We start from the raw sequence: 26,590 nt of genomic DNA on the forward strand, positions 1-26,590 counted from the left end.
GTGCATATAACTGCAAGAAAGATCTGGAATTTATGTATAATTATTTGTTGACGTAGGCCTGCATGCAAGTATTGATTATAAGGATTCATTGAAGCATTAATGTGACAAGAATTGCCAGATCAACAACAAAAAGTGATTACAAGAGGAATGGCGCAGGTCACAGACAATTCCTTGGGGGATGCTGACATTAATGAAACAGCACTGTCATGTTCCCTTTACAAGTTTCACTAGTATCAAAATCAAACTACTAGTGGGGTTTATAAGTGGTCTTTGCAACCCACTGGAACTTGATATACAAAATGTATATATTAATAAATGTACATTCTTCTCTTCTTATGAAACTTTAATTTACATAGTTTGTGCATAATTGTTTTGTATGAACCTTGAAGCAAATAAGAGATTTTCTACTGAGAACATGTTAATTAATAATGGCTGTCTGACAGCTTCAATTAGACCCCCCACAATGTATTCCTCAGTGATGTCATAAATAACAATACAGGCCTTTTTTGTTGGACCAACAGCTAGGCCACAAAAGTTCATACAAACACAGGATACACAGGTAAAGATCACTGTCCACAAAACAAAATCTTAACAAACACATTCATACTCAGACACTTGTAGAAATGTCAAGGAATTAATTGCCCTTAATTAGAAAGTTCAATTACATCAGACTTCACAATAACAGCAAGAGTATAAACATGTGCATGACCTGTCATCAAGAAGCTCAAGGGATCGCCAGTGAGGAAAATAAGTTTTACCTATAACTGCTACACCCTAAACAACCATCTCAAACACACTTCTCCATTATCACATTGTTTATCACAAGTGGCTATTTATTTGACCTTAATGAACTTACAGTGGCTTGACTTCGATCTTTGGACTTGGTTGACCGTTTCCGGGACGGTTTTCTCTGACCAGCACCCTGACTGGCCTTAGGAACTTGATCACCAGTTTCTGGTAACATGTCTTTTATGAACTCAGTGGAGTGCAGGTTAGTGATAAACAATATCCGGTTCACATACCAAGGGATCTACCACACAACACTGTACACGCTCTCCCAGAACACATGCACTCTGACCCCTATAGAAACGAATTTCCCCAATCTGAATAGATATCATAGAAGATCCTGAGATGTCCTGTCTGTGTGACCTTCAGAAATAAACAGAGGAATTTCTGTTGGTGTATTGATCTGGTATTGGCTGGCAAAGTGCCAATAATGAGATACAGGAGAGAGTTCTGATGCATACAATGTTCATTATTGCACAACCTCCAAGTCAATAGCAATTAAAACAAAGGGTGTGTTTCTTGTTAACATGTTGCATACCTGACAAATGGAGTACATACACTATTATCAGTTCACCTGTGTAATATTACATGTGTATGAAATTTGTTTACCATATTTACCTTCAAGTAACACCTGAATTGCAGATTAAACCGTGTTGCATTTTATCATTAAGGTTTAATTTTAAGATTAAAAGGATATGACAATGTCTGGAAATGTTTGCCAACACATCTAATTGGCCAGACACCAATTAAACCAACCATAGTAAATTACCAGTACATTTAACTCCTTATACTTACAAAACATGTTTGTGGGTTAAATGCACTAAGGCCATAGGATTTGTTTAAAAACAATGAAATCATTTCAAAGAAAAATAGGATAACACGAGATTACTGTATTTAACCTCTGTATCATACAAAGTAAACAAACAACAAAAAACTAAAAATAACAAAATGTAAACAAATCAAACCCAGAGATCTATGACAGCATGGTTTTTACCGTGCGAGTCCGTTTGGAAGATGTTCGTTTGGGGATATCTTCTGTTCCTGGCATTCCTGCCTTTTGAAAAAGTTCAAAGTTCAAAACTAGTCACGAGTGAAATTTTGCTATCTTGTCACTTTCTGCATCACTTCCTGGTTATTAAGAAAATGAATCCATGTTCAATGTTTGTAAATTTTACAAACACAACTGAAAATGTGCAAGAGTGTCTGAAACTGCACCAAACACACCCCGTTTCTTTTTCGTAATACACTTCACAAAGTTTTAAAGTTTAAGGAAAATCCTGAATGACGTAACTCAAAGTTAGTCAAAACCAGTCAGCCAAGTAGAATGCTGTTCCTTAATTGTTGATTTAAAATATTGACAATTTGCAGTCAAGTTTCATTAATTATCCATAGATTCAAGATTTAAAACAAAAACTGAGAATTTCATACTTTTCAGCAGCACATGTGTGTAAACAATGTAAATCTAAGTTTCGGGATTTGATGTAAACAGGAAACATAATATCCTGTGAGTTCACATCATTCAGCTACGATCTGATCGTCCACCCCCGTTTAATTGACTTATTACGTCAATAATTCGTGTTACTATTAAGTTTGCACATAGTTGTTAACAAAATAATATCCTTATTATAAATTTTACAACTTTATGAAATCACGCAAACATCAATCAAAACTTTCAAGAATGTCAAATACATAAGTCTATATTGCTTATCAAATTCCCAAGCATCTTTAATCATATTTCATGACGCCAACACTTTCTCCCCCAAGTTTAACTTATATTGCATGCTACACGACACTGAGAAATTTTATTTTGCCTTAATCATCAGAATCACGATCATAAAAGATTCTTGATGTAATATCATATCTTCAATCTCATCTTATGTACTACATATACCCGATAATAAAAACACTTCAGAAAAGGCAATTAATTCATGAAAAAGGTCAACCACCTCCATGCTTTGAAAGCCTCTAACAACAGCATGCAATTTTCATAAAAAACATTGCAAAATATCTATTTCATAAAAATTGATGGGCATCTATTACTTACATATATATATATATATATTATATGTTATATTCATCTCATTATACATAAAGAACTATGTCAAATTTCATTTCAGAATTTTGCAAATATTTAAATTGACTTTGTTTATTATCAATATTCTGCCTTGCTATAGAAATCGTCTTTCAGAACACACCCATTGCATCAGCCAATCAAATTCAAGGTGACTGACACACCAAACTTCTGACGTACACAGTAAACAAACACATGTTGTCTTACTAAAATCCACTTTTCTACACGTTTTCTGACAACCATTATATGAGAATTAAAGATTTGGACTAGAAGAATGATGTACAACAAGTGCTCACAATTCTCAGAACCCATGAATAATGGCATTTTGCCAAAATGATTTTACATAAATATGACAGGTGACCTGCAAATGTGACATATTGAAATGTCATGTTTTATGAGATTTTATACACAGTAGTGAAATTAACATGATATACCATACATTTAGGACATCAGTGACTATTTTTACAGCTGACAGTAAAGAGATTTGAATTCTGAGACAAATATTTTACACTCTATATTGTCAATTACAACGTGTATTGATATTTAATACATATTGTCCATATTAAGGAGTCTGCGTTAAGAATTAGTTCTATAGCAAGTTCCTCGTGCAATAATGCGTAGCTAAGATTTGCAATATAATCAGACATTTGAAACTAACAGGTGAATAAAATCTAATATGTTTTACCAGAATTTCTTCGTAGTCGGGGAGGATTTGGAGGAGGGATGCCAGCACATGCTGAAATTCCCTCCCCATCATCTTCTTTGCTGCCTCATACACTTCCTCCTTCTTTACCCCAGAAACCTCCTCACTGACTTGAACTCCGGCAGACATGTTTCTTAATTTCCTGTTACAAGTTTTCCCAATAAACTCTTCTTCACGTGTGCAGTCTTTTCAATGGGTTTTTAAAACTCCCCACAGCTTAGCAGAACTTGTGTATAAAGGAAGGATTTACTCACAACAACAGTCCTTATATGTATAAGTTTAAAAACGTCACAGACTGCATGGTCACATGACACTACGTATGTGTGGTAGTAAATATAAATCCTCTACTACTGCACACAGTCCCACAGATGTCTCTCAACCACTATATAAAAACATGGAAAATCAATTTCTTTGTCAAATAATCAATAAGAAGCAGTGTCTGGCCACAAAACATGACATCTTCTCAACTGAAACTCAATGAGTGGTGTTCTGATAACAAGCTCTGTAGAGTGTGTGCATGACCATTAAGCCTGGAGCAAACCTCCAGAATTGTTATCAAAAGTTTAAACAGAGCTGTAGATTTTTCTAAACTACAAAATGCTCTATTCCTCAGTAACCTGGTAAATCAATAAGTGTAGGGAAATAGAGTGTATGAATTTCACCTATCCTTTATAACATCACAATACCTGTGCATGCATCCATTGTACATTAACATGTATTAATTAGTGTCATTTTTCATTACAATGATAATGGCTTCAACTTGCATATTGTCAATAATAATCAAAGTTGCCTGGCATAAAAGGAAGTCTAATATATTTCAATGTTGGTTACCGCCATTTGATTCTTTAAATTGCAGTTGGATTTGTAAAATTCTTCTGTAATGGTAAATCATAAGGTGTAACATTTGATGAAACTTCAAATTAGCAGATGTTTTCAATATTTCAATGTTAGGATAATTAAACACATTCATTACGTACCAGGGTGAGGTTAGGACACGTTTCATTTAATGCTTAGACATTTATTTCATACAGGTCTGTTACACTTGAGAAGCAACATTTTCCAAACAGGGTTTGACACTAACGCCAGCCACAGGTAGCCTGTCTGCCTGTGGCTAGTTAAAATATGACTGATCTAATAAATATTGTTAAATCAAGTAGCATGGTAAACTAGTAAATCATTCTGACCAGTACGAAAAACCCCGATCTTTTACCCCTGGTAAACAATTTAACCTGCAGTGTTACTAAACATAGCAGGTTTTAGTGTCTGTATTTCAAATGTTAGCAAATGGCCAAATTGCTAACCTGAGCAGCTGAGTTCCTAGCAATAGACAACTTCACAAGCTTGAGCAAAATGGCCCTTCATTTCAACAAACTTGAATCCCCTTCACCTAAGAAATATTTGCATCAAGTTTGATTGAAATTGGCCCAGTGGTTCTGGAGAAGATTTTCCTTTACGTCAACATGTAAAACTTTTGATCCCCTAATGTGACCCCACTCTACCAGGGTCATAATCTGAACAAATTTGAATGTACTCTATATCAGGAAGCTTTCACTTAAATTTCTACTCTTATGGCTCAGTGGTTCTTGAGAAGATTTTTAAAGATTTTCCCTAAATATTCAAATATATACCTTTGATCCCCTATTGTGGCCCCACCCTACCCCCAGGGGTCATGATTTTTACAACCTTGATTTTCCACTATGTCAGGAAGCTTTCATGTAAATTTCAGCTTTTCTAGAAAGGTGGTTCTTGAGAAGATGATTTTTAAATGCTTCCACCCATTTTTGTGATTATCTCCCCTTTGAAGGGGACATGACCCTTCATTTCAACAAACTTGAATCCCCTTCACCCAAGGATTATTTGTTCCAAGTTTTATTGAAATTGGCCTAGTGGTTCTGGAGAAGATTGAATCCACAAATTTAGACCCACCTTTAGCGTGCACTCAGGGTCGTAGCAGTTAGGGTTCTGATAAATAAATAAATAATAATGTCATATTCGAAAGTTCCATTATTCTCACTTCTAAATGCTGAGCATTTGGCAAAGGAGCAATCACTACATATTTTAACTTCTTAGGTTTAACGCAGCCATGGCATGAGCGGGACTCAAACTCACAACCTCCCAGTTACGAAGTGAACGCTTTCCCGCTGAGCTACCATTGCCGGTGTTCTGGAGAAGATTTTCTTATATCTACATGCCAAAATAGATGGATAGAAACCAGCAAAAGGATGGATAGTAGCAAACAAAAGAATGGATAGACCCAAACAAAAGGATGGATAGAAACAGGCAAAAGAATGGATAGAAACAGGCAAAAGAATGGATAGAAACAAGCAAATGGATGGATAAAAACAAGCAAAAGGAGGAATAGTAATGAGCAAAAAGATGGATAGAAAAGATCTGGGATTTGACTCTTCGAGTTAAAGATGCTTCTGCATGCTTGATTTCATTTAGGACCAATCTAAGTACCTTCAAAATGCAAAAATATTAAGCTTTGCCTTTTTGAAACAAGAGTACCGCAAACGGTACAATATACGCCCATCGGAGAGTGAAATTCAACCTGGAAGCATATTGTGCACTCTGAATTGATACAACACACATTCTGAATAGAAAAGCCTTAAAGTGAGCCATGGTGCACCAATCTATCTGACATGTGAACTGATTATGAATAAAATTTTCACCGAGAGTGAGGTTGTGACAAAATGTCGGTGCAATATCTATATTGATAAAAAGTCCAGGAAACCATTTGATCTGCTTATAGCTTTAAAGTAGGTCATGGTGCAACAAAAAAGCCTGGAAAACGGTTTGATTTATTTTTTCCAAAAAGTAGGTTAAGGATGGACCAATCCAGCTGAAATGCAAACTGAACTTGTATTCCTCCAAGAGGAAGCCTATGACTAAATATCAGGGCAATATCTGTATTCGTAATGAAAAAAAGCCTGGAAAACTGTTTGACCTATTTTTTTTAAAAGTAGGTCAAGGATGAACTAATCCGGCTGAAATGCAAATTGAACTTGTATTCCTCTAAGAGGAAACCTATGACTATATATCAGGGCAATATCTGTATCCGTAATGAAAAAAAGCTCGGAAAACTGTTTGTCATATTTTTAGTCCTAATGTAGGTCATGGACGAACGGACCAATCCAGTTGAAATGCAAACTGAACTCGTATTCCTCTGAAAGGAAGCTTATGTGTAAATTTCAGAACAATATCTGTATCTGTAACGAAAAAAAGTCTGGAAAACTGTTTGACCTACTTAAAGCCCTAAAGTAGGTCAAGGGTGGACCAATCCAGCTGAAATGCAAACTCACTTTTACAATTCTTGAGGGAGATATTGTGACCAAATTTCAAAGTTGTAAACTATTTGAGAGTAATACTTGTGGTCAAAATTCATGAAGTAAAAATATCAATATAAGCATTTTCACAAAAGCATGCTGGCAGAACTGTATTTTTATAGAGATGAAAAAAATTGGATAGATCTGCTCTATCCATATTCATATTGCCATAAATCATGTGGATGTGCACATACACAAATCATATACTGACAAAAGTTTAACTTCGATCAGTGCAATTTCCTCTAAACTTTGCCTAGTATAAAATGTTACAAAGATCAAGCTCATATTTTCTGCATCTTCCCATAGGTGAAACATGTATCATATTTGGATCACATTATCTAGATTACAGTATTATGAGGTACGTCATAAATTTCTCCAAAACGTTAATTAACGAGTGAGTACATTGCAAATTCTGGAAGAAGAAAAAAGAAGATAGGAGATATGTACGGAATTTCTATGGATAATTCTGGAACTTCCCTAAAGTAAGAATACATCATGTTTTTTTATATGAATGCTTAAAATAATTTTTAAAAAAGAGTTTTATTAGTTTCTCAATAATCTGTGCAGGAGGGGGGGTGGGGGGGTTGGTAATACTCTTTCAAACTGCTGAATATGTTATAATAAACAACATTACTGTTACTAATCATCAACAATATTACTTAAAAGATTTCATGAAACTACTAAGACCTTTAATTTGGATATTAATAACTTTAGTAAGATGCTGCAAATCATATAGCAATCCTATAAATTTACAGAATTATAATTCAACATTGAATCTTATATAGCAATCCTATAAACTATAAACTTACAGAATTATAATTCAATATTGAATCTTATATATATACATAATGTATATAGCAATCCTATAAACTTCTAAAGTTATAATTCAACATTCTGGAGGCATTCTGCCTTGTGACATACCAGAATACCAAACAAACAAATGATTTAATCACATTTACATAATACGTTCACTTATATAAGTTGATCGATGATTGTTGCATAAATTTGTTCCGACATGCACAATTTCTTAGAATTTTTTCTACATCACATGTATAAACAGAAAGTAAACATGTGCTCTGAATGATAAGACAATTTTCATTCTGTGTTCTATCAAACATTATTTGTCTGCTCACCATGCAGCATTCAATATCAGTCGGATTTTCAAATCAAAATCTTACAATTCTTGAATATTCTCATCTTTTCATTCAACTACCGTTCTGTTTATGTGTGTGAACCTGCGAGTAAAATCCTTCAAGTTACACGATTATCTCCAATTTCACGACAGACACTTTTCATTTTCATGTTTGTTTGTCTATAATTATTTAAACGCGTCTGCAGTTGCTACTGTAATAAAATAAGATAAGTTTATTCCAATTTTGGGCCCAGAGGGCATAACAGTAAGACATTTTATAAAGAAGGAAATTCAAAAAAGAAAGAAAGTTTACAACATTAACTACAGGTTACAGAGACTGCAAACTGCGTGTGGATGCAGCATGTTGGGGAAACAAGTACATACATAATTATATGAATTGCTAATCATGTATGTAATATTCATTATCACAAATATAAACTGCCCGTTTTTGAGATATATCTCAAGTCAGAACCTTGTAATAACCTAATGTCACAGCAATAACAAGTAATTTCTTCCCTTGTGTAACCTTGGCATCCAGTAAAACCTCAATTTGCTAAAAACTATAATAAAAAAAAACCTAATTGCGCAGTACTAGTTTTCAAGGTTGTCAATACTTTTGTAGATGTGGTATTGTACGCAGTAAATCACCATTGTAAAACTGGTGTCTACTCTTATCTGCGATATATCAAAAACATTTTTCAACTTGTTTACATACATCTTTATCTATTTTAAAGACTATTACTGCATTTAGTAAAAGAAATATATGTTATTAAAAAGGAAACTAACACATAAACTGGATCCAATTACATTTTCAAGCATTTTTGCAAACAATGACACCATGGTTTATGGGGGGTTATTGTATGTGTGAAGCCATGATAATTTTTCATTCACCACCTTTAGGAGTAAAACCTTCGTGCTTTACACTCTTCATTTCATTGTCAACCTTGACACAAGACCCTGGTGGCCAAGGTCTCATCCAAAAGACCAACAACTTCTATGATACTTTTTGTGCAAGTATTTGGCCAATTTTTTGCTGTAACATTCTATGATACAAACATTATTGTCTGCATTGCAGAAGATAAAAAGATACAATGTAGTATAAATCTCATTGTGGTGAATCTTTTTTCTCACCCGAAATTAATTTATTCTTTTCTAATATATCATAAAAAAGATAAAAGAATGATATTTATCAGCTCTGAAAAGTTATACCAAGAGCTGACTTACATACGAGATTGCATTTTTGTCCAGGAATCAAAAATTCAGGGGATTTGAAGAACAAATTTATTTTAAACTTGGAAAAAATACAGATAAATGCATAAAATTTTTATCATTTACAGGAAATGACTTGTATGAGTAATTTGGACTCATTTCAATTCTTTTTAAAAAAAATTGAACAAAATGACTTAATACCTATCCATTTACTATCAATCCATAAAATTCATCAATGCCATTGTGTAACAACATTAAAACTATGATATCAAGGGAGAAAAAACTTAAACCACAAGATCAATGATAAATTTCAAGTACATATATGGAAAAATCAATTTGTGATCCTAAGATTTTTTTACTTCATGTCAAAAAGCCCCCAAGTGTCATTCCTGCATTATGAGATAATTTCACTTGTTTCAAAAGTTCATAGAAATAACCAGTATCATAATTCGTAATTAAAATACACGAGTTTCACTCCAATAATATAAAGTGCAGTATTCCTATCTGTTGGACTCCTTAAATAGCATTGTATTTATTGTCCCAGGTCATATTTTCTCCATATTCCATATTTAATACACAAGGCTGGCAGGTTTGTGGACATGCTCTACTTGTTTTCTAGGTTCCAGTTTGTTGAACTGGTGCTGGATCCCATCCAACCCTAACGCTGTGAGAAGTTGACACATGCGACATGCAGTAGGTGAAGGTCGTTTAATCTAAAACTCTAGCAGGCAAGTATCCAACCTGCTTTTGTAAAGTAATTCTTTGGTGATTATTGAATTGGCAGTTAACCATACAAAATCAATACAATGCCAACACCATTTTTTGATCTAATATGTGTCTAATTTATATGTACAAAAGCTTATATACTTATTTTGATTCTGTGATTGTAGGTCTACATGTACCGACCTTTTGTTTGTGAATGTACTCAACTTAAAACTCTAAGTGCATGAACAAAAAACATGCAATGTACTTGCACAGATTTCAAGATTTTTTTTTTTTTTTGCTCTTTTTTTTTTTTTTTTTAATTTGCAAACTATTGGTTTTGATTATGAAGTTAACATGTATTTCCCTGACCCAGTGGCACAAGTTAAATGTATTTACTATAAGTCTAACTGACAGTTAACAGGAAAGTAATATTATAAGAATGACTAACTAGGAGTTCATTGCAAGTCAAGACACTTGATAAAAAAAATAGATGCAAGGGTTGATACACTTTTTAGCTTAGATTAGTTGTAATGAGTACAAAAAATTGCTAAAAAATAAGAGTAAGCCTTGTAAATTTTCTATATTAACCCCCCCCCCCATAACTCTATACAAATTTTCCCCAATGTAAAATCTTGGGAATGAATTTATTACATTCCAAATAGTAAATTGAATTCATTTTACTTATAAAAACATGAATTTAGTTATCATCATCCCTTTTGAAAAAAAAATTTTGTAGCAAGCTGTCAACCTAACATTTGTGTGATTGGGTCCTGAGCTTGAAGGGCTATAATAGTCATGAACCTATAAGCACCACACATCGAAGTGTTGAATGTGATGTTACTATAAAACCATCTCCAAGAAATTAATAGCTTCTGTTGTTCCAACGTCTCCATAAGAGTGGAAGATTCTCGAGTGGGACTTTACACAATATATAATCAATCAATCAATCTGTTGTTCCAAACCAATGCCATGCTCATTTCTTCTAAATGGTCATCCCTCAAAACATGAGGACCACGGACCACAATGCTCACCCGAGTCACACTGGCCCTGCAGTTCTTCCCATCAGAAGATTTATAAAAGATTTTCTACCTTCTTTATCCCCACAAAAATGTTGTCCTCATATTATGACCCCACCCCAGTTAATCACAGGATCCACACAATATTGGAATGTATAATATACAACAATATTAGAGCTACATGGTCTTGATGTTGGGTTCTGTAGAAAAAGATTTTTTGTCTATAATATCCATGTATTATGTATATTTTGATCCCTGATTCTAGCCCTACGGGCTCAGGCGGAGATCAACTCTGGGCCAATCCCAGGTCTGAGATCAACATTAGAGTGTGATATTCTAGAGAGAGAGAGAGAGAGAGAGAGAGAGAGAGAGAGAGAATATTCAAGCTTATCTACTGTAAATCACATGTTTTATTTGCTCATTTGGCATGCACATAAATAATGGAAATTTACTGCTCTGTCAACAATGTTAGAGGGAGGTTATGTACCGGTATTCAACCTGAGCTTATTTTTCTACCTGCTGTCCACCACATTTTTATAATGAGTTATCAATAGATTTCAATGAAAGGGTAAGGGTGGACTTTGGGCCAAACTAGAACTGGTTAAATTTCAGTCAAATCCCTCTGTGGGTTAAAAAATTTGTTTTCTTATTTTGACAATGAATTTGTTTCGAGGTAATCGTGCTGGTTTACAAAATTAATGGACCAGCCCACTTACACAATTGCTCTTTGGCATGAAATATTTCCACATATTATTGTCAGCATTTTACCTTGAAGTTTGTAGATTTTTATTTTTACAGACTTGCTGATATCAGAAGTTTCCTACAGATTGAGGAGAATGTGGACCTACAAGGTAGATATTTAGTCTCAGCTTCTTTGGGAAGCACATGACATAAATCACATGTATGACAGTCACAAAGTTCCATTATCTTGTAAAGTTTTAATGCAACTTTTACTTAATACTTTTGACAATTAAGTCTTCAAACAGTTTATGACAAAAATAAATACATGCATTTTTCTTCTAAATGTGTAGACTTTCTAGAAGAGTATGAAATAGTTTCAAATATCAGTTTGACCATAATAATGTTTGGAGTTGTTCATTTTACAAAGGGCTAATATGTGACTTAAATGATTTGATAATTTACACGAATTTTGTTCGGCCCTTGTAACGGATTTGGGACTGAGAGGTAACAGAGTGCACATTGGACACGAATTATGTGTCCGCAAGAGCTGATCGTCAGTTACATCGACAAACAATTCCAACTTTTGTCTCCCTGAGCATGAACTCTATCATACTATAATTACATACAAATTGTTTCTCAAATGTATGTATTAAATTACACAAATCAGGAACCTCTGACCAATTCTAACTAAAAAAATCAATAAGGGTCACCTACAAGTCATTATGATAAACCTGGCTCAATGAATTTTGATAACTGTATATAAATGTCAAGGTTCTCCATGAATCAGATAAAAACCAGTGCATGTATGCAAAGACCCATGACCTTCAAATTCTGACATTGAAAAATCAATGTAGAAAAACAACCATAGTACAATCAACTCTCTTCTCTAGTAGTCTGATAATGTTCTGATAAAGGTCTCTCTTACTAAGTTAGAAGTAAACTAGTTTTGACAATTGCTGAATGCATAGAAATCCTTAATGACCTTAAACCTCCTAACCTGAAAGGGTCATCTGCTATTTAAAAATTGGTTGTAAGCATAATACTGAATTTCAGCAACTTTTGACCTGCATATGATAAAGATATATGCAACATTTCTCAATGATATACAAATTTTCTTGACATTTTCGGTATAATTCACTTGCATCCTATCTTGTTTCTAGTTGGGAAATATTACCCGATTCATATTAGTATCAGTTTGCATATTTTGGTTCCTATAGTTGTAGTAATAATAAAGTGCACCGCCACGGCACATGATACGCCCGTCACATATTGTTAACAGTATAGATTGTATCCATCAAAACATTTTTTTTCATATCACCTTAATTAAATGTCACAGTGACCTTAAAGTAGGATGCGACACACCTCCTACCTAAGATGCATTAGTTGACCAATTTTGGTGATTCTAGGTCTTCTAGTTTTCAAATTATGAGCCAGACAAGTTTTTGCCATATATGGCCATATCTTCTTAATGAAAAGTCACAGTGACCTGGTTTTAATGTGCGACACACCTTCTACCCAAGATGTATCTACAGACAAAGTTTGATGATTCTAAGCCTTGTAGTATTTAAGTTACGGGTCGGACACGAAAAAGCTAACAGACGGACGGACAGACGGATATCTTCTTAATGAAAAGTCACAGTGACCTGGTTTTAATGTGCGACAAACATTCTACCCAAGATGTATCTACAGACAAAGTTTGATGATTCTAGGCCTTGTAGTATTTAAGTTACGGGTCGGACACGAAAAAGCTAACAGATGGACGGACAGACGGACGGACATGAACGCCATACCATAATATGTCCCGTCTAAAGACGGGCGTATAAAAATCAATATATGTACCCAGGGGTGCATGAACCGAGCTGCATGGGATACATTTTAAAGTCAGGAATGATGTGGCATATTTATAATTGTGAAGAACTAATTGTTGGAAATAATGTAATAAATTCTTGTGCATACATTTTTAAAAGGAGTTTGGAGTTTAACTTTTTGAGTTACTGTCCAGAAACCATATTTGTCTGAAGTTTTCAATCTATTTTCGGTCACTGTGACCTTGACCTTTTTTCTCCAAAATCAATAGGGGCCTTGCTTTGCTGGTATCCAACAATATATCCAAGTTTCATTTGATTCAAATTAAAAATTTTCAAGTTATCCTCCTGAAACCAAACATTTTGGGAATTTTAAATCTATTTTTGGACACTGTGACCTTGACCTTTGACCTATTTCTCCAAAATCAATAGGGGTCTTCCTTACCTGGTACATAACAATATCTTTAAGTATCATTTGATTCGGATTTAAACTTTCTGAGTTATCATCCGGAAACCAAATTTTTCTGAAATTTTCATTTTATTTTCGGTCACCGTGACCTTGACCTTTGTCCATTTTTCTCCAAAATTAATAGGGGTCTTCCTTACCTGGTACCCAACAATATCTCCAAGTTTCATTTGATTAGATAGTAAATTTTTCAGTTATCATCCAGAAACCAATTGTCGACGCCCGCCCGCATCACCAAACCAATAACCGAGTTCAACTTCCGTTGCAACTCAGCTAAAAATGTAGCGTCAGGCCATCATTAAAAATATTTTTGTTTGATGTACTCCGACCCACATTTTTCAAGGTGGGTCGGTCGGTAGGGTTTTTTTTTTTGAACGTCATGAAATTTTCAATTTTTCAAGGGAACCGAAGAAAAAACAAAAACAAATTTGAAATTGCTGGAAAAAAATGATCGTGTAGGAGCAAATTTGACGGGTCGGTCGGAGTACATCAAACAAATCAATTTTTATTTTTGGCCTCAGTTCTTCTGCATTACAAAAGGCTGTATATATTTGGACATTGTGAAGTTATCATTATAAAGGGAGAAACATCATTGGATCAATCAGGAATCAAATCATAATACTCTTGCATTAATAGATCTAAACACTGAGCTGACCAGGCCGACATTCGAAGTATGGAAATATTACTACACTATAAAGTTTAAACCTATTCCAGAAATCATGCAACAAGTCTTCATATAGAGGAAATCGAAATAGAATTTTAGAAAAAAGTGTCAGAAATGTTACAAATTACCTTAATATCAGATTGAAGGTTCTTTTGTCATATTGTTCAGACAACCAATCTACTGACTCGCATCTCAGCATATCATAACCATAAATGGTTTTGTGACCTTTGACCTGTAGCAATTCCTTTTCCATTGCGGAAATAAAATGGTTAACCATGATATTGATTTTCTTGTGATTCAATCATTATGCTCATCTCAATTCATATTGGTTCAAAAATGTGCATATCATTAGTATATATATGTAATATTTGGGTCATCGTCGCAAGCCACTAGTGAAAAGTAAGCTCCTCTCCCTTTTCACGTGAAAGCGTACTTTTCAGCCGTGGCTTGCAACGATGTATTTGGGTTTGAAATCTGATATTACATGTAGATAGCATTATTTTCATTGTCACACCCCACTGTCTTCTTTTATGTCTGCCAAGGATGTGAATGTTTTTTTTATGTTTGAGTTTATACATGTTTACTCGAGTATGTACAAGATTACATAATGAAGGAAAGCAGAAGTGAGCAAGCTCTCATACCCCACGCTCCAACATTGCTTGATGCTGCCTCACATAAGGCCAATTCAACTTAATTAGTATCATCCACGGTCACACAAAAAAATATGGGGCGGGTGGGAGGATTTTATTTCTTAATCTTTATTTCCCGAGAAAAAAAGATTAATAAGAAAAGGCATCCCACAAAGTGTTAATCAAGTTAACATTCAAAGAATCCTTGGTAGGAGATATTAAAACCAACATTCTGTGACTTTAATCATTCACTCATGTCACTGGGAAGCAAATTTGTTTCAAATCATAGTTTTGGCGAAAATAAAAAAATTGGGGTGGACCCTTTTTGAGGGGCAGGCGGGGATAATAATCTATCAATTAATTCTAATTGGCCTAATGAATGGTAATGCTATGCATTACTGCAAGAATAGGATAGACAGGCTCAAACTTCTAAGTTCAATGGGGGCATAACTCCCAGAAAAATTATTGAATCAGAATTTTCTAGGAATTATGCACATCTACACAATGTGTCCTTATTAACTAAAGTTTCATGAAATTCTGTTGTGCGGTCTCAGAGGAGTTGCGCTGACAAAATAGGGACTGACAGGTCAAAAACATTATAATGCCCTCCGCAACTTCATTGCGTGGGGTATAAAAAAAAAAACTGCTGCTTGGATTTCACTCAAATTTTCCCCAAAGATAGGTTTATCAACTGCAAGAGGACATGATTCACTAACTGACCATAAACAAACTTTGTGCTAAGGATGAGGTTCTAATTTTCTCCATTTCAAAGTTATGGCTTAGTTCTACCCAGTGACCTTGACTAGATAACCTTGTTTCAGGGTCATGACACACCACTTGGCCATTAGTAACCTTTATGCCTGGACCCACTGTTGTAACAGACCCATGGATGTACCCCAATCTTCTGATGTCTGTAGATCTATACTGCATGTAGCAGACCCATGGATGTACCCCCAATCTGCTACAGTGTCTGTAGTTTTCTACATTGGCCACTGCATATACTAATTTGCATTTTAATTATAAATCAGCATTGTAAAATTGACATCCAGTACACTGTTTATAGTATCTAAGGTGCTTGATACTTCAAAGAAGAGCTGCTGTTAAAATGTCTTCAATAAAATGAACAATACCTATCTTATGTGTAAATTTTTTCTTTTTAATTGAAAGATTTTACAAATGTTGAATATATGCAGATTTAAAACATTGTTGTGACGTCAGTTCTTTGTCTTAACAGTACTTTATTTTTCATACTGTACTGAACATAGTCCAGTATTATTAAGAGCAGGCCAATATTATGAGAAATACTGTTTTAGATAGAACAATGTTTTAAGTAAGGGATACAAGACAAAGATGGTCTATTATGTCAGATATGGGACCGTGCCAGTCCCGTATCTGACATAACAGACCATCTTCGTCTTGTATCCCTTACTTAAAAATTAATAAATATTATGGGCAATTTGGGAGAGTACACGTTTGGCACAGTCTGTAAGTTAAAGCAACCTCTACAGTAGTCTAATATGTGTGCAGGTATTTAAACCCCAGGGGGAATATTTACCTGGACAGGTACCAGAACATGGGATTCAATGTAGTTCTTTCATTACAAATGCACACGCTTGCCAGATAACACTGAAACATGTTTGATGAATTAGATTTACCCTGCAAGTAAAAAAACTTTTATTCATCTCGTGCTGTCTATCACGTTTGCAGCGTTAGTCATCTACTTGAAACATAATTAATATCCTTAAAGATTGCTTTAAAAGGTCACTATCAAATATAAAACCCATGTAATTCAAAATCAAACAACTGGCTTAACAAGTATGAAGTAAAAAAAAAACAAAAAACCATTTATCTATATACACAACAAATAAAACCTATCTAAATGAAGAAGAAAAAATTTAAAAGTCTATACCAAACTTTCTCTCTTTCTTCAGGTGATGCATGTGCAAGACAGAGTGCTAATAAAGGTAAGGGAAGTAACTCAAACTATAGTTAATACCATACAACATAAATTCATCACATGAACACTTTATATTTATTTTGAGCAATATGTAAATATGGGATACATTACCCTACCATTTTACCTCTCACTTCAAAGTGGAATTTTTATAATGAAAATCTTGTCCTCTTGGATTTAGTGCAAATAATTTTTACAGAACAAAGCCTTTATGTACTTGTAAACAATCTAGGAGGCCTTTTACTGGTATTTGCATTACTTCATTATTGGCCGCCAAGAGATTTTTAGGGAAGATAAGCATGAATAACAAAGGGTCTACATCATAGAATAGTAAAACATGATTATATATATCAAAAGCCATCATTAAATAAAATTAAATTTATTAAAACTGCAAATTTCTACATGCATTTTTTAATAATTTCAAAAATAACAAAAGTTATTTTCATTTCTTAAGACATGAAAGCACCTTTTAAAATACAATAGGACATGATCTAACATTATCTAATGATCTAAAATGTCAACAATACCCTTAATCTGCCAGAGTAACTCATAGTGAAGGACCGATTCAGCTTCAAAATAAAATCAGGAAGTGCGCCTGGGTATCGGGACGTTGCAGCCAAATTTCCGTCAATAAAGTTTTCTCGTTTCAAAAATGATTATGGAAATTAAATTTCACTTTGACTAGATGGTAAACTTGGAATTTTTTTCACCTGACTAACTGATTTATCATTGGACACAAATGCTTTTTATTTCAATGCATAAAAATTAATATGATGGACATACATGCAGTAACACCTGATTTACATGTATGAGCTCTTCAATTATGATACAAGAGCAGCCTCTCTGATATCTGACTCAGAAAGAGATTTAATCTTCCATGATTTTGCTTCACCTCTGGAAACCCATGGTCGGTACTGTGAGTTTCCAATGATATCAATACTGGACTTTACAAACATATTATACACTTTTACACTTAATATGACATGTAACAAGGCAATATATGTACAGTTTAATTACATCAAAACTTCTTCCAATAAAGCTAGTGTAAATTTACAAAGTGAATGGAAACACCTCACATGTTGGTACAGTATCTGAGATCCATGCCAAAAAATCCAATACAGTAAGGCAGTCAGGGGAAATAATCAAGTTCTCTCTTATCTTGTGTAAATTATTTTAAGGAGGTATGCTACACCAGAGAAATTTGATGTAGATGAAAAGTGGAGGATATGTACAACAATATTTTGAAGTTGAAAATTTTCAAATTTACTTTATTTTGTCAAAAAATACAGTTTTAGTAGAAGGTAATCTGAAAAAAATTTAAAACCCCTGCTGGACTCGAACCTGCGACCTACAGTTCAGCAGTCGGTATTCTAACCTACTGAGCTACTCGGCTAGGTATTTCACTGGAAAAAGAAAAGTCAAATATTGCTGATAACGATTTTTTCATCCATGTTTTTAAAGGAAGTCAGCCATTATGACGATGTAGAGTACTACCTTAAAGGGACTGATTCACGATTTTACCCAACATTGTTTTTCCCTTTTAATGATCAAAATCTACTGTCTAATGTGTTTGAAAGATTTCACATGAAAATTAAGGTTATATATCATCACAGAAGCTCATTATAGAGAGATTATTATTTGTTTTGTAAACAAAGATTGCGGTATGCTATTGTTTACGAAATTTTCAAATGGATATCGATCCAAGTATTATTATATCTTTCACATTTCAAGCATTTTTGGGATGAAATGTGTCATCTACAAGTCAAAATTTGTGACCATGCAAAATTAAGATGCATTATATTTCAAAATCAATATTTCACTTGTTTGTTTGTTTACATAAAAAGACTCGAGTCTTTGTTTACATAACACATATTTAAGGCTAAAATATAGCTCTCATTCTTGCATTCAGAAGGTCAAAATTTTGGCTGTCAACAATAAATCAGTTATATTTCTAATGTTTAACATCAAAACTGGAAAATATTTTTATCAAAAATCGTGAACCAGTCCCTTTAAAGGAAAATCAATCCTAACCATATTATTGCTTTTATGAAAAAACTATTACTTATACTGGTATCGTAAATGACATAAACAAAAATCCTTTCTTTACGATTAAATCAATATTAATCTATCATATATTACAAATTACCTGCCGCTAAGAGAGCAGCCATTGAAGTTTAATTTATGATGTCATAACGTCGGTTCCAGTTTATTTCATCAGCAGCACTGTAAACATGACAAGTCACGAACAGTTAAGTTTGGAGCCGTATAGAAATTAAGTGCATCATATTATATACTTTTATAGGTAAGATGTACAATGGATATATAATTACTCATACCAACCATTCATACTCCACTCATACATTTCAAAATTAACTGAAATTATACAACAACAACAAAATTATTGAGGTTGCTATAATAGTATCAAAAAAATATTAATTTATACAAGAAATGCAATAAAAAATATACTATTCAGTGGGTTCAAATATATTGTTCCACAAATTCCATTGTTTTTCAAAAGATAATTGATTGGAATTGTAAATAGATATACACCTTTCAATACTGTATTTTATTTTCAAATGGTTCAAAAGACCTAAAATGTTTAGTGTTTTACCTTGTAATGAGGTATTGAAAATATACTGTTTAGTATACAAAATAATAAAGTTAATTTTCATGTTGTCTTTAGTAAGTGGTAATTCTCCTAAAATTATATTTTTAAAATTAAAACCAATCCTTTTTGAAGTAGTCCTGTAAATATGCAAACTTAAAGTTCTCCAAAGATCCAATACCTCATTACAACTCACAAAGATATGTTTAATAGTTTCTGTTTCTTTTTTACAAAAGTTACAAACATCTGATGTTTTGATTTGAATTTTTTTGAGATAGTAGCCGACAGGAAGAATTCTGTGAAGAAGTCAATACTGTATAGCCACTGTACAGAGGAATCTGATGTAGTTTTAAAACAAACTTTGAAAACATCCTTTATGCATATATCATTGACACCATGGGGAGATAACTCTACATTCCACTTTGGTATTGAGGTAGGAGTTACCTCATTTGTGTTTATACAATTATAAATAATATTTGTACATCTGACATTTGGCAGAATATTTTCAAAATAAAATGGTAAATAAGACAGACAAATTTTCAACATACAGGTCCTCTCAATTTTCAAAATCTTGAAGCATTTTGACAGAGTTTACATAGTCTTTTATTTTCAGATGACTAAGTTAGGTCAGGAATTTCGAGAGAAAAAAACTTTTTTCACATCTTCCCTTTGCATTAGTGTAATTAACTGCTTGACAGGAGGGCATCAACCTATTTATTCGCAAAATCTACCACATGCACATCTTTGATCTTTGAATCTCATCAAAACCAGAACAGATAGTGTGAAGTCAAATTATTTGATTGTTGTGGTCTTGAATACAAAAGAGTTCCACATCATGGCAGCCTCTATAGATGGTGGGAATTTCATTTTTTAACATTTTCAAATTAGTACCTAAGCTTATCTAGGCTGTATATCAACTGAATAGTATGACACTTTTATCATAATATATATCATAATATATTATTAATCCTATCATTTATCATGTAAACATTTTTTGGGTTGCCTTCCCCTTTAAATTTTGCAGCCCTTCACTGGTAATGTTGACATCTCCATATGAGTGAAAAATTCTCTCAGGTGAGACAATAAATAATATACTATCAATCATTAAACTGTTTTCATTAGTAGCAACCTTGAACAAGACTTGACTCAGGTAATGCATATTGTTTGGTAAAAAGCAACCTTAAAACCCAACATGAGCTTCTAATGTCTGTCCATTACAAAGTTGTGATATGAACTTTATTTCTACTTGTGATGTTGACCAATTTCTAATGACTTTAACTCAAAAGTTACAAATAATTAATCTTTGAGGCAAGTATGGGTTTGTAATGTTTTTCCATTACAAGTTATAATCCATGGTTGATTGATTGAATATTGTTTAACATCCTGCTCGAGAATTTTTCACTCATATGGAGACGTCACCAGTGCCGGTGAAGGGCTGCAAAATTTAGGCCTATGCTCGGCACTTGCAGCCTCTGAACAGAGAGGGATCTGTATCATGCCACACCTGCTGTGACACAGGACCTCAGTGTTTATGGTCTCATCCAAAGGACTGCCTCATATAGTCATCTCTTACGACAAGCAAGGGGCACTGAGGACCTATTCTAACCCGGATCCCCACAGTATCAAAGTAGGATAGAAAGATAGAAAACAGAAACTTTCAAAAGCAGAAAAATATTATCAGGTTGTAAATGTTCGCCAATAATAGTGTTTGTGATAGCAAGATATTTGTTATTTTTGTAATCGCTAAATGCAACAAGAGATGTTTGTAAAACACATATGCCCCCCATGGTGCAAAATTGAAAAGGGTTATACACACACAGATCATTTAATTGAGAGTAGTATCATCAAATCAAAATATTGAGCAGACAATATCTTCCTATGTCAAGAGTGGATTGACCATGTGACCTAAAAATCAATAGGGGTCATCAACTCCTGAAGATGTTCCAGTGTACCAAGTTTGATGTCTGTCAAGCAAAGGGTTCTCAAGATATTGAGTGGATTGTATATTCCTATGTCCAGAGTAGATTGACCCTTGACCTTTAACCTTTTGACCTGAAAAACAATAGGGGTCCTCTTCTTTTCATAACCAACCCACATATGAAATATCATTATGATCAAGTGAATGGTTCTCAAGATATTGAGCGGACAACACGTGGTCTACCGACTGACCGACAGGTGCAAACCAATATGTCCCTCTTCTTTGAAGGGGGGCATAAATATACGTCTTTCTACATATAAAATATTCCAGAGCTTTGAAACATCCCTACAATCGATATGCATGGGTGGTTTTAAACTGAAGCTGTACAGAGGGATTGAACATGTGAATTGTCCAAACCATTACTCAAGTCGTGTATTAAACAAGTCTTGGTAGAGATCAATGTATTAAACAAGTCTTGGTAGAGATCAATGTATTAAACAAGTCTTGGTAGAAATCAATGTATTAAACAAGTCTTGGTAGAGATCAATGTATTAAACAAGTCTTTGTACAGATCAATGTATTAAACAAGTCTTTGGTGTAAGTTGTAACCTGTTTAGTTTTCTTAAATTTGCTGAATCATAGATTACACCAATATTTTCCTGATTGGTATACTGTATACGAGAATGCAGTGTGTGAAACTTACTTTTCTGTACGATAGACAATTTCAAGTTCTATAAAACCTGACTGATTTACTACACACCAACTACCGGTACAATAGCCTTAATTTTCATTGTACTCTTTTATTTTATTTCTTTCATGACTTGAAACAGATTTATTCCTTAATTTTGAATATGCATAAATCATTAACAGCACTGTTTATTCCTGTATATTTCCTAAAGCCTGCCCTGTATAAGTAGTGGAGACAAATAATAATTGAACAATGGAATCTATAGACAAAAAATGTGCAGCTGTCTTGAAGACTGCACTAATTCACTCCATAGACAAATCAATCTTAAAATATTCATCTCACTATAGACCAGACAAATTTTAGATTTTAGATAGATTTGTCTGTCGGTCTTATTAGATGTGTGAATTATCACATCCTCCCAGGTAACCTGCCAAATACTGCTTAATGACCTACAAATCATCCAAAAGAATACGACTACTAATGTTTCTCATCACGACACACTCTTCATGTCAATATTTGTCATCATGAACAGCATCATCATTCCTATATTGTCAAATTTCATTCAAAATTGCCTTTTTTTAGGAGGGGATTTAAATCCACTTTTCATATATATGTGGCTTTATGCCATACGCTCTGATCCTGTTTTTTCTAACTAAAGATGGAGCGATAGTGTGACAGTTGATTGATATTTAAAAAACATTTTGGGGATCTCGTGCTGGAGCAAATGGTATATCATTGATATGCCTGTTTAACACAAAATATGTTTAAATCACATTTCTACCAAGTTCACATGCTAGTTACTTTGTGGATGAATTCAATTCAAATGTGTAGGCAACTTAAAGCTTTGGATCTTTACCTTTAAGCAAAAAAATTCAACAAAACCTGACTTTTCATAGATACACATGATTACAATAATAGTAATTTTACACCTTTTTTAAACAAAACACTTTGCAAACTCCCTGTTGTTATTGCTAAATGTTTTGGAACTAAAGTTTGTCTAACAAATCTTGTATATGGTTCACAAACTGAAGGAATAAATCATGATTTAATCAACAAAGCTTGACAATGTAATTAAAATGCACATATCCTCATTACAGTTACATAATTGTTTAGTAATAAGATTGCTAAAAGAAACATCTTTCAGATTAGTACCTTACAACAGGATATCCACATGTATAGATCTAGAAACCTCTTTGTTGCACAAGGCAGAGTTTTGATCCCAGAGTTTAAAGCTGGTGGGAATTATGGATATCTCAAAAGTAACATGTCTTGAAAAACCTTGGCAACAGAAACTATTTTTACACCATAATGTATATTTCATGCAATACAATTTGACAATTTGGTCACTGAGAAATGCATTTACAAGAATCAAATTAAATGTGTCTAGAATGAACACACCTGTAAAATATACAGACTGCATGGATGAAATAAACAAATGCCATAAGATAGTTGGGTTGAAGGGGGGGGGGGGGGGGGGGACATTCTCAAGAAATTATTAAATTATCAAGTTTTATAAATACAAAGGAGGATTATTACCAAAGAGTAACATGAAAAACTTCCCTTAAATTTTGAATTTCCCTAAATTCAGTCTTCATGTCTAAAGCTATTTGTTATACATTCAGTTTGCCCTGGAATAATAAATCAAGTTCATTTTGAGATATATCCGAAAAGAACTCACAGGGCTAAAAACTCCCTATATTGTCAATCAATTGTAAATGTACCAAAAGATGAAATTGCATTTCCCCCAAGACTTCTTGCAATTTAAAAATCATCTTCAGTGGCGTAGCTTCCATTGAGGCAACCGAGGCAGCTGCCTCGGTAAAAAAAAAACACCACCTTTTACGTTGTTAACATAGCTTCTAGGGGGCACAGCCCCCCCAGACCCCCTGCCTCGGTAATATTCGAACCCAAGCTACACCTATGATCTTGGTGGAGATCCAATATGTTGTTTAAAATAAGGAATTTTTCAACCTCTCATGACTGAGAGCAAAACTATTTTTAAAAATCTAAACATTTAAAAATCTAAAGCAGTGACTAACGTGGTGGTGAATTAAATGAAGGCATACATTCCACTGGTCAGACTTTGTATATTGATCATTCAACTGATAAATTTTCATGACTAAAAACATAATTATGCAATAATCTGTCCCCATTCTCCTCTACGTGCAATGTGAGTTTGGAAACTATACAGTAGATCATATATTTTTTAAGTTACTTAATAAGTATTGAAAAATATACATTTTATCATATGCAATAGTTGTAGTACAGAATTATGCACTAGAACCAATCCAAACTAGACTGGTTGATTATTATTTAATCGACTCGAGCACATTACCTATGTACAAATGGAAATCAATACCCTATGCTGTAAAATAGGAAAAACATAGAGGAGTGTTGTATCTCACGTCGTCCTAGACAAGGTCTATGTGGCACAGATTATCCCGCACTTACCGAATGTTTATCAATTGGTTGCTTGAAAAAATCTCTTTTGGATGCCGGTTTCTTCCCTTTGGAACCTTTTCTCTCGTGAGACATCCCTACAAACAATCAAAAGGTTCGGGAGTAGCGGCACAATCTCAGACCGGAAGTGCAATAAACCTTGTTATTTATAGGGGTTAAACCTTTGACGTGTATTTTTCCGAAACAACGCTGTTCACTGGTTTAAATATGCAAATAAAAATCAGGATCTTACGTAATTTCTAGAAATAGAGGTCTGCCGATTAGATCCACTCCCATACTCGGTTAGATGTAGGCCTAGGCCTACATACTGGGATCATAATTATAATATCAGACTTTATCCGTAGTAAAATTACACTTAATTCTAAATTGTGAGGGATTTTGTACAGTTTCTACTTGTTTCCAGAAAAGTCAAAATCATTGTTCATTCAACAAAACTCTATAGAAACTGATAAATGTAACCAAGCCATGTGACCTTGACAACGAAATAGTGACCCATCACATAGGACCTGCTATTATTTTCAACGCTGACTGCAAAAAGGAATCCATAAAGAATTTGCAGGCTTTCTTTATTTAAAGTAGTGAGTTTTAATGGTCAAACAATATCATAGAGGGTCACGTCTGCATGACCTTTCGTTAAGCCAATCAAATTCACGCTGTCAGATTCTGCCAGCGAACATAGATTCCCATAATCCCCTGCGTCAATATTTACGTTATAGATGCAAGATTGCTGCATGTTTGGAGACTACACACTTGTCAAAACATGCTATGTAAACCATATTTGTATGCTGTGGGTTTTTTGTTTTTTTTTTTTTTTTTTTTTTTTCCCAGACATTGAAAAATCTCGATGGAGAGGAAACAATCAAAAAATTCTTGGATAGAAAATTAAAAATTGACCTATTTAAGAATAGTCATCATCGTCTGTATGGCTCAATCTGATTGGCTGATAATTCACATGAATATTAATTCCAAGGAAAGGTCATGCGAACGTGACCTTCTATGCCAGATCCTAGTGTTGCGATCTACGTGATCGGATCAGTAGCGATCTACGTGAGCGGATCAATGAATCTGGATCTGATTTTAATCAGATTGAATACATTTCCAAACTGAGTTCTGTCCTAAGTGAAGAAGTAGATGCAATTCGAATAAAGCACAGGAAATTTCACTAAGTGTTTTATTTGGATACCCATTTCCGCCCCTACCTGGGGTTAAACTCACGACCTGCGGAACCAAATCTCCTTGCAGCATGTAACCAACGCGCTATCTACCGCTCGACCATCTAGGTACGTAAAAAAAAAAACTTGCTTTCGATGACGATGGAATTCTCGCCATGCTGTTATACGCTTCTTCTACTTCTTCTACCAGTCAATGGACTCCGTGATCAGGTTTACTTTTCTGTCACGTTAGGGTGTGCTTAAGTTAAATTTTTGAAAAACATTAAAAACTAGTATATCTACAGTTGAAAATTTGCCTATTAGTTTTGTAGCCGAGTCTTGAAGGAATCACGAAGTACTGTTGAAGTGAGCAAAGTACTCCACGGTACACGGTCATTGAGAATGGAAATGGAAAACAGTTATTCCACGCACATATACAATATGCATGTTGCATTTAAACTATTTTATATAAAGCACGGAAGTAGCAATGAACTCTTTTTATCTAGATGGTCGCGCGGAAATGGAAAACAGTTATTCCACGCACATACAATATGCATGTTGCATTTAAACTATTTTATATAAAGCACGGAAGTAGCAATGAACTCTCTTTTTTGTTTTTAC

General features: G+C 34.0%; 1 protein-coding gene and 1 long non-coding RNA gene across 5 annotated transcripts in view; one reads left to right on the forward strand and one right to left on the reverse strand.

Annotated features, from left to right (window-relative positions):
• LOC125659467 (hexokinase-2-like) overlaps nucleotides 1-25,033 on the reverse strand; it is a 33,415-nt gene extending 8,382 nt beyond the window's left edge. The window contains exon 1 of one of the 4 annotated variants that reach the window (XM_048891145.2): nucleotides 24,810-25,033. In XM_048891145.2, the coding sequence (XP_048747102.1) occupies nucleotides 24,810-24,893 (84 nt within the window). In that variant the 5' untranslated portion in view covers nucleotides 24,894-25,033. Of the gene's footprint in view, nucleotides 1-856; nucleotides 1,731-1,780; nucleotides 4,980-24,809 lie in introns of those variants that run through there. The other 3 variants (XM_048891143.2, XM_048891146.2, XM_048891144.2) reach the window with 3 other exon arrangements.
• On the forward strand, nucleotides 6,864-9,945 carry LOC130050002 (uncharacterized). Its single transcript, XR_008798358.1, has 2 exons — nucleotides 6,864-7,368; nucleotides 9,847-9,945. It is a non-coding gene; the product is annotated as an uncharacterized LOC130050002 (long non-coding RNA).
• Nucleotides 25,034-26,590: the final 1,557 nt, after the last annotated feature.

The sequence above is a fragment of the Ostrea edulis genome, chromosome 9 (assembly GCF_947568905.1).
Source record: "Ostrea edulis chromosome 9, xbOstEdul1.1, whole genome shotgun sequence".
Lineage (NCBI taxonomy): Eukaryota > Metazoa > Mollusca > Bivalvia > Ostreida > Ostreidae > Ostrea > Ostrea edulis.